Genomic DNA, 10,280 nt, shown 5'->3' with positions numbered 1-10,280 from the left:
TGCAATTCCTATTAAAATCCCAATTACTTTCTTCATAGAACTAGGAAAAGCGATCATGAAATTCATTTGGAAAAATAAGAGACTCAGAATAGCCAAAGCAATCCTTAGCAAGAAAAGTGAAGCAGGAGGCATCGTAATACCAGACCTCAAACTATATACTACAGAGCTACTATAATAAAAACAGCAGGGTATTGGCACCAAAACAGACACACAGACCAATGTCACAGAAAACACGGAGACAAACCCACATAAATAGTTATCTCATACTAGACAAAGGTGCCAAAAACATGCAATGGAGAAAAGATAGCCTATTCAACAAATGGTGCTGGGAAAAATGGAAATCCATATGCAGCAAAATGAAATCAAATCCCTATCTCTTACCCTGTACAAAACTCAACTCTAAATGGATCAAGAACTTAGGAATTAGACCAGGGACCCTATACCAAATAGAAGAAAAGGTAGGCCCAAATCATCATGTTGGCTTAGGACCAGACTTCCTTAACCAGACTCCCAAAGTGCGAGAAATAAAAACAAGAATCAATAAGTGGGATAGATTCAAACTCTTTTTCTCAGCAAAGGAAATAATAACGTGAAGAGAGAGCCTACAAAATGGGAGAAAATCTTTACCACATGCACTTCAGATAGAGTACTAATCTTCAGAATTTATAAAGAACTCAAAACACTTAATACCAAAAAACCCCAAATAATACAATCAAAATAGGCCAAGGAACCAAGCAGACACTTTATAGAAGATACACAATCGATCAACAAACATATGAAAAAATGTTCATCACCTCCTGTAATAAGAGATATGCAAATCAAAACTACTCTAAGATTTCATCTCACTCCAATTAGAATGGGTATTATCAAGAACACAAGCAACAATAAATGTTGGTGAGGATATGGGGAAAAAGGTACACACTACATTACTGGTGGGATTGCAAATTGGTGCAACCACTCTGGAAAGCAGTATGGTGATTGCTTAGAAAACTTGGAATGGAACCACCATTTGACCCAGCTATCCCACTCCTTGGCCTATAGCCAAAGGACTTAAGATAAGCATCCTACAGTGACACAGCCACATCAATGTTTATAGCAGCTCAATTTACAACAGCTAAATTGTGGAACCAACCTAGATGCCCTTCAATAGATGAATGGATAAAGAGAATGGATATATATATACAATGAAATATTTCTCAGCCTTAAAGAATAAAATTATGGTATCTGTAAGTAAATAGATGGAGTTGGAGAATATCGTGGTAAGGGAGATAAACCAATCCCAAAAAACCAAGGCCAAATGTTTTATCTGATAAGTGGATACTGATACATAACGGGGGGTGGGGGGGGCAGTGGTGGTGAGGGAAGAATGGAGGAACTTTGGATTGTGCAGAGGGTAATAAGGGGAGGGGAGAGGGTCGGGTGGAAAAGATGGTGGAATGAGACAGACATCATTACTGTATGTACATGTATGACTGCCTGAATGATATGACTCTTCATTGTATACAACCAGAGAAATGAAAAGTTGTACTCCAATTGTGTAAAATGAATCGAAAAGTATTCTGCTGTCACGTACAACTAAACAGAACAAATTTTTTAAAATGCAAAAAAAAAAGGGCAAAGGGCTGGGGATATAGCTCAGTCCGTAGAGTGCTCGCCTTGCAAGCACAAGGCCCTGGGTTCGACCCCCAGCACCGCAAAAAAAAAAAACAAAACAAAAAATACAACACCTTATGATATGATGAACTATCTTAAGTAGTCAAATTAATTAAGATAAACAGAATTGTGGTTACCTGGGACTTGAAGGGATGGCAGGTGTTCTGTGAGATGAAAATGTTCTGAAGATCTTATTTAGGACAATGTGAATATAATTAACACAACTGAATTATACACTTGAAAATGGTTAATGTGCTAAATCTTGTTATACATTTTTTTAACTACAGTAAAATTTCATTTAAAAAAAACTCTTAGTTTTATTAATTCAGGAATTTTATAAGATGATTAATTTCCAACACAAGAGATTTATAGGTTAATAGGGACTAGAGAACTCACTGTGCCTCTCCCCTACCATCCACTTCTTCCATCCTGCAAGAGAAAAACAAAGAGGTAAGTGAGCCAGAGGCAAGACCCTTGCCAATCTGTGCCAGGCACCCATTTTCCTACATAGCCCAGCAACTTCTGGGCACACTCAGAGGCAGCCTCTGTCTAGCCACTCTCACCATGAATCCAGGTGAAAGATGGGTCTTATGGTTTTATGCTCACAAGATGGATGCAATTCAGATAGCATGGGATTTGACTCCACGCCATGCAAGAAATTTATAGTTGAGAAATCCCCACCCACCTGCAAATTCAGTCAATCCCACATAGTAAAGAGCTTGACTTCTTTGAGTGCCCTATCAAGAAAGCTAAAATATAAGAATGGGAAAATCAATATAGCCATGCCCCTTACTGGTCAGAATTAACTGCAGATTTCAGCAAAAGAATTTAATTCTTCCACTGAAAACATAAAAGACAAAGAGTGAACAGAAGACAACACCAGCAGGCCAGCAAAGAAGGCCTGAACATCAAACACCCTTTACTTTTGTAATTTCCTCAAGGGGATTCAAGAGTAAGTAAGCAGATTCAAAACTGGGTAAGTAGATTCCAGTTTATTGTAAGTCTTCGTTATTTACAGTACAAGTCTCTAAAAGGACAAGGCAGTTATCTTTTAAATAACATATCAATCATACAAAACAGCTGGAACCAAAGTAGAGAAATATATACATTATAATACATTAAGTACTTTCAATATTGTTAAATGAGTTTTTCATATTAAATTAAAAGAGGCTATTATTATTTACATTATTTCTCTAGTTTAAAATTCAACCTGTCAAAAGACTTAATGTACATTTTTTTACAAAACTGACACAGCAGTATTAATAAAACTGTTCATGATTGTAATTTTATTTTTTCTATAATACACTGCACCTATGTTATCAAAGAAAAGAAAAGAAAAGAAAGGCATTGCACTAGATGGTATGAATACTGCAAAGTCAATGTGTTAACCCTTGAGGGATAATGCACGGCCTGATCCGATTCTCCACCAGGCTCATTCACCTCCAAACTGAGCCAGTTTTCTACAGGTAGATTTATTCTCCTTGGAAGTTTCATTCAAGTCCACTGCTAATGGGCAAAATGCCAAAATCTGATGGCCACAAAACCATCACAAAAGCTGATGCCCTACTATTTACAATACCCAATAAAAGCCAAAGCTAGAAACCCACCCACTGCTGAATCAAGGAAAAAATCGTAAGACATTCTGTAGGAAATTTTGAATATCTAAAAATTTAAGGTACTCAACAGACTACAAAAGGACTTGTACTAGCTATTCCGCTTATTTTTCTTAGGCTGAGATAAGAAATAAAGTAAATCCTTTCTATTTTTCAATTATGTTTTGATGGAATCAAAAAGTTTCACATTTATAAATAAGATTTTTATACAGAGCAACATGTTGACATAGTTTTCTCATGTTACTATTAATTATTTTCAGGATTCATACTGCATTCTCAGGAAGGAAATACTAAGATTTCTTCCTAATTTCTAACTTTCCAGAATTAGTATACTCTAGGTTTTGAAAGGAAATTCAAGAAAGGAAAATAGTCATTCAATGCTTAAACTGAGCAGCACAGTATTCTGAAGCAACTTATATCTCTGATAGTGGCCTAAAGGGACTAGGCATTTATCTGTACCACTCAAACCAAACAGTTAAATTGTGTACTTTCCCTTCATTAACAGAGCCCAGACATTAATTTTATAAGGACAAAGTGTCCTTACAAAGCAGCAACTCCTGTTTCAGAATGTTTAACCACTAAATTACCCAAGAGGCAGGAGTACTTTAAAAAATATTTTTTTAAAAAATGCTTTTTAAAAAGTGCTTTTAAAAAAATAATTTTTAAAGTCATGGGCAAGGGTAAAGAAAAATCAATATGCCACATTATTGTCGGGAGTTATTCCCATGGAGTATTCCAGTTGTGTACATGGTATTGAAACTAAAAAGAAAGAAACAACCTGATTATAGCTACTGGGGGACATCTTCTATTTCTATAGGAAATTGACAGGATAAATAACACTGTGTATCCTGACAGAAAAAATGAACAGAGACAAAACAGTACTGGTATTTCAAATCAGACACAAAATCTCTTTTTCCCTGGACACCTAAAAATTTAATGATGTTCCACACATCTTCCTCCTCTGCACATCTCCTTTACTAGTCGTCTATATCAAAACTAAAATCATCAATATTTTCTGTATCTTCAAAAGGCACATATACATACGTAAGTAGGGGAGGAAGCTTAACATCAGTTAAGTCTTAAGTTCCTGGTCAACTTGCTTCCAGTTCAAAATTAACTATATTTTTAATAAGCACCAAATACAAACCAATGCTTTCATTCTTTAAAGCAAGCTTTCCAAAATGTTCCTATTTGTGTACTTACTATACAGTCTGTAACTGAATGCATCTTCCTTTTTTTTTTAATGTGAAAATTAATGTGCTTTTAAAGGAAGTCTGAAAAAGAATGAAATTCTAAAAATTTTACAAATCCCCAAATTGTCCCCTGATGGAGGACAATAGAAAGAAGCTAACAAGAAACATTCTGGGATCAGAATTTCATCAAAGTTGAATACTCTTAATCACCTTTTAAAACACCTTTTAAAATTGCTGCTCATTAAAAAAGAAGCGCCTTGGTAAGATTACTTTATCTCTTAGTATGTCTCAGGAGCAGAACTGGTCAGAGTATAGCAAAGTGTAAAATGGGAATGTCTACACTGGAAATATATGCCGCCTAACTTGCTGGTTATATTGAAACACTTCACCCCTATAAAAAACAACCAAGTGTTTCCTCCTCATCCAATTTCTTGGATTGGATCTAATTTATTTTTTACACTTAAAAATTCTTTGTTAATAATTCTTCCTTTAGAAATTCCGTGATTGTAGACTAACTTACTAATAATGAAAATGGAGTACCTAAAACCTAAACGTAAACAGATGAGTGTAGTTTAACATAATGATTACTCAAAAGTTTTAAACAAGCTTAAGAAGTATTCTAAAAAATGCTTAAAGTTAATGGTTGCATCCTCTTGTCACCAACAGAGAAGGCAGAATTATAAAACTGAACACCTGAAAACAAAGTAAATTAGGAAGATACAGAATATGGCAGGATTCCTGATTTAAATTAAAATAAATGCAATTAAAATAAATGCAAACCTGCTTGTCTGGCCACTAATGAAATTAAAATTTTTCTCATGGTTTCAGAAATCCTGACTATAGGTAACATTAAATTATTATATAGGAGACACAAATAAATTCAACAGCACTAAAAATGCTTTTTAAGTAAACAATGTGCAACTCTAAGGCCAAGATAACTCACAATCTATAAGACATGGTTTTTTCTTCTTCAATTAAGTTAACAAATACGATAACTCAGTTTCTCATACCTCATATATCTGTATTTTAGCTTAAATAAAGAAATGTTCATGCAACTTCCCAATCCCCAGCCCAGACTTCTAATTCACAGGTATCAAAACCCGAAGTGCAAAAGTTTTTATCCTTCAGACATGGACGATCTAAAGAACCAAGGAACCGAAAGCCTTCTGCACACAGGTGAATGTGATGAAGAAATAAAACATGTCAATTATTTTTGGTCTCTTGTTCCTGACTGTTTCCTTCACAGTCCATTTCAAAAAAATGTGCTTGATTTCAACAATTCAGGTCCAATCCTGTCCAGTGGTCTGGTACCATTAGGAAATATTTGTCCATTGCTTCACAAAATCTAGTCCTATACAACTCTGGAGAGACCACAGTTGGCATTTTACCTAAAATTATGAAAGAGAAAAGGGAAAAAAATCATTTTATACATATAATTGATTATCAGTTTTCAACCAAATATGTTTTTTCATATAAACTTCCATAAAGACACATATAGCAGAGCAGTCTAAGTGAGGAGGTAGGGTTACCAACTGTGCCACCTGCCATGCAACAGGATTCCTTCCTAGTAGAAGCTTTTATTCTAAAGACAATTTCTTTCCAAGAGATGAGAGATGGCTAGAGGGACAAATGAGACTGGGGTGCCCAAAGAACTAGAAAATATCAAGTGTTTATTTAGAGAAAACCTCTTATTCAGAACCACTAGCTTTTTCTTCCTTTTGAACTCTTATTTTGAGAATTTTTGGCATTTTAACACAAATTTAAACCCAGCATTTCCTACCTACACAATTTCCCTTAATATCTGGCCATTCTGAAAATGAAGTCAGAGATAACCCCACTTTTTTTTTTTTTTTTACAATTTTAATAGCTCATAAATTTTTTAATAGTTCTTAAATTTTAAATGATAAGGAATATATGAGAACAACTTAAAGAGTAAACAGAACAAAAATTCTGCTCACCTTGTCCTCCTAAAATTCCTGTTGATTTCACAACCATTTCAAGCTTTTTGTCCCATGTAAATGTTCGAATATAATCTGGTGGTTGAAAGAGGCAGGTGAAATTAACTATCAAGGTATGTTAATAAATATAAGCAAATGACAATAGTAAATAACTACTACTACTATTTCTATAATACTTAACATTTATTGAAAGAATTCAATATACCATGTGCTTTCTAAAGGTTTTCTCCAAATTAATTTGCTTAATCCTTAAAACAATGACACAGGGCCTAATTTGCAAATGACTTGAATATATAGTTTTGTGTGTATATGGATGTAGATGTATATGTATATGTGTATATGTGTGTGTGTATGTGTGTGTGTGTGTGTGTGTGTACCTGTACATACACATCTATCTCCAGAAGCACTCTACCATTAGGCTACATTCCCAGCCCTTTTTATTTTTTATCTTGAGACAAGATCTTGCTAAGTTGCTGAGGCTAGGCTTGAACTTGTGACCTTCCTGTCTCAACCACTAAAGTCACTGTGATTACAGGGAGGCACCACCAAACTCAGCCTGAAATTATGTATTTTTGATAAAAAATAATGAAAAAGGAGATGAGGAAACTGGACAGGAGGAACTAGAATGAAAAAACTATTATTTTTAAAATTTCAAATGAAAGTTTGTTAAAATATTCAATAAACCTGATGAGGTTCAAAAGAATTTTATAATTTTTTTCTCTTTCAATCATGAACTATAAGTAGGATATACTTATTAACTTACCTATAATTCCAACTACCAACTCATTGTTAGTATCATCTCGCCCAACCAGCAAAGAATAATCTATAATGAGGTGGCTAGAAAGGAAATGGGAGTCGCTATGGATGGAGGTTCTCAGCACAGCTTTGGAATGAGAACGAATATACAGAGGGTTGTCTCGAACCATCTTCAAGAGGTTTTCATCCAGCAGGACCACATCACAACTCTCTTTCCCAGTGTCAGTTTTTACATTTCGATTCCTAAGTGAACCCTTCAAATCAAATACCTGGTAGAAAGAAAAATTATTTGTCATTTATGTATGAGTTGCTACAATGGTTAATTAATGAAATTAAATTAAAAGGGCAGACAAATAGACTCTTTGTAGTGGCTACAATTACATACTTTGAAGTTTAATTTTAAAATTCAATCATAACATTTATAGCAGTCATTCATAGTGAAATAAGTGTACAATACCTAACCCTGGTGATATAAATATATCATATGAAACTAATATCTAGGTACTCAATTACTAAAACATTTCAGAAATACTCAGATCAGTTTAACCAACTTTATGGTACATGAACAGATAACTCCAAAAATATATTACTGGATCATAAAGCAGTATAAAAAGAGATGCAAATCATCTTTCTTAGGAAACTTAGTCTTGATATTGAAACCATACAATTACCTATGGCAATGGAGAAGAAACAGCAAAATTTTAGGAATAACTGGGTAGTAGGGAAAGCAGTGCACTCAAAGGTCAGAGAACCTGAATGCTAGAACCAGTATGACCTGGAGTGTAGTTTATACACCAGTGCTGGTCAGTTGCTCCTGGCTCATGATGATGCTAAGGAGCCGGTGACAGAATGTAAATCATTAGATCATTAAGCACACAGTTTAGTTCAGTTAACATGTTTCTCAGATGAAGATTTTTGTCCATGAAGAAAGCAGTACCCTGAATCACAGTTTGGCATAAGCTCCTTAACACTTTGAAGACTGGAAATAATTTAAGAACCAGAACTTTGAAGAGCACTTTTCTAGAATTTAGACCAACCTAAGATCTCAAAATAACTAAGTTACTCAACTTCTATGGGCCTCAACAAATTTATTTTTAAAAAGTGAGATGGTGGAAAAAGTCCAATTTCAGGCTGGGGCTATAGCTCAGTTGGTAGAGTGCTTGCACTGTAAGCACAAAGCCCGGGGTTTAAACCCCAGCACTGCAAAAAAAAAAAAAAAAAAAAAAAAAAAAAAAGTCCCAATTTTATCTAGTAACCAAAGTTAAATATTTACTATAAAATAAGATGTTATTTGGATTCATGATATTCAAGAACTAAAAGTACAAAGAGTTCCAATAGCTAAATGCTTCACATAGTTCAATGCCTTACCTGTGCCATCTTTCTTCCATAGAAAAGATTTTCCATGACAAGGAGATCTAACTTCTTCTCAGTGTTGTTCTGAGAGTTCTTATAACCAATTCTATAAACTCCAAGAATTTTGGCTAAGGCAGTGGGCCTCTAATCAAGAAAGGATAAAAGCAAACTATTATAAAAGGGATTATTTGTGACTTTATTACCAATTTTTATATTCTGTAGATATCCACATGTTGTAAAAACATGATTTACTGCTGATATACCCAGCCAAAGGTCCCTGAAAAGAAACCCAAATCCTTGAATCTTCAGAAGTAAGTGTGGTAATGAAGCCAATGAAAATATTAGACACTTAGCATCTCCAAAGGGAAATCCTTCACAGTTGTTCAAATTCAAGTACTTTATTATGACATCTAGTTTCTTCTAAAAACACACAATGAACTATAACTTTAAAAAAGCACTAAAACTCTTCATAATTTTATGGAGGTGGGGGGAAGGAGTGTAGGCATTGCTCATGATCAGTATGCAAACCTGGGCCAATGGCTTCCTGCTTTTCTAGCTAAAGGAGACATCACCTGATTTCTCAACATGTTTCAAATTTCTGTCTCAACAAAATTACAAATTACTCGATGTGAAGCTAATTTTATCAGTGTTAAACTTAAGTTGACTTTCACATACATACTAATTAAAAACACCCTACTCAAGATCACTTGATTCCTCACAGGCAGAGATAAGAAAACTACAGTGTGAAATCCTGCATTCCACCAGACCTCAAAAGCATCCAGTCAAGTCCTGTTCAGATCTTGCCACAGGGAGAACTATCATTAGTACTAACCCTCAGGATAGGAGAAAGCCCAATAAACTGAACGTTGACCAAGACTGAAGATTTGGAATTTCTACCTTTTGTTGAACAGCATTTGTAATATAATTGAAGTAGTGTGGTGCAAAGTCAAGGAAAGACTGGACTTCCAGGCGAGGCATCTGCTTCAAAATGAATCTATCATCTAAAAAGAAGAAATTTCAAGTATTTATTCAATCACAATATCTACTGTCTTCTATAGTAAATCATTCCAGAGATCCCAAATCATCCTTATTTTATGCTTTCAAGAGATATTTTCTAATGTTACCATGAAAATTTTGATCAGAACACAATTTCCAAGTAATTGAAGGGCTGGAAGAGATCCTGAGGATTTATGTAGTCACTAGTTCTCTACTCTGATAGTACCACAACTAAATTCATTGCTAGGTGATCTAATTTTTAGAACTATCAAATAAAGTTATAAAAACTCCATTGTTCATGATGCATTGTCACAGTTATGAAAGTTCTTATCAAACAGCAGCTGTATTCTCTTAAATAATTTTGCTTTCAGTAAAACAAATAGAATCTAAAACACAAGGTCACATATTCTGCAAGCTTTTTAGGTTAAGAACTTGGTCTTTCTACTTTCAGGTTAAATATTTCTATTTTCATTTTTATCAGTTCTGAGACACCCTTTTGAGCTTTCTAGAAGTATTCTTTCTGTTACCTTTGGAAAGCTCAGAACTATAGAGTTTACTAAGGTAAGGACTTGATCAATGCCTGAGTCTCAGTCTCATTACAAACACATAGAGGTATATTCTTTTAAATATTTTATTAAATCCTCTTAAGATAAAATGAAAGAAAACATCATTTGCCAATAGCCAATATTGTACTACCTCAGTTCAAGTATTATAAATCGTTTTAGGGGAAAAGATGAAGACTACTCAACCAGTAAATG

General features: G+C 34.4%; 1 protein-coding gene across 6 annotated transcripts in view; it reads right to left on the bottom strand.

The window, feature by feature from the left end:
• Positions 1-4,527: 4,527 nt before the first annotated feature.
• PIKFYVE (phosphoinositide kinase, FYVE-type zinc finger containing) overlaps positions 4,528-10,280 on the bottom strand; it is a 124,881-nt gene continuing 119,128 nt past the window's right edge. For all 6 annotated transcript variants that reach the window (XM_079133159.1, XM_079133160.1, XM_079133162.1 and 3 more), the window contains 5 exons: positions 9,424-9,527; positions 8,542-8,670; positions 7,181-7,442; positions 6,418-6,492; positions 4,528-5,847 (listed from right to left, as the gene is read on the bottom strand). In XM_079133159.1, coding sequence (XP_078989285.1) covers positions 5,732-5,847; positions 6,418-6,492; positions 7,181-7,442; positions 8,542-8,670; positions 9,424-9,527 — 686 coding nt within the window. In that variant the 3' untranslated portion in view covers positions 4,528-5,731. The remainder of the gene's footprint in view (positions 5,848-6,417; positions 6,493-7,180; positions 7,443-8,541; positions 8,671-9,423; positions 9,528-10,280) is intronic.

Source organism: Sciurus vulgaris (genome assembly GCF_902686455.1).
Source record: "Sciurus vulgaris genome assembly, chromosome: 3".
NCBI classification, from domain to species: Eukaryota; Metazoa; Chordata; class Mammalia; order Rodentia; family Sciuridae; genus Sciurus; species Sciurus vulgaris.
This window is presented reverse-complemented; position numbering and strand designations above follow the sequence as displayed.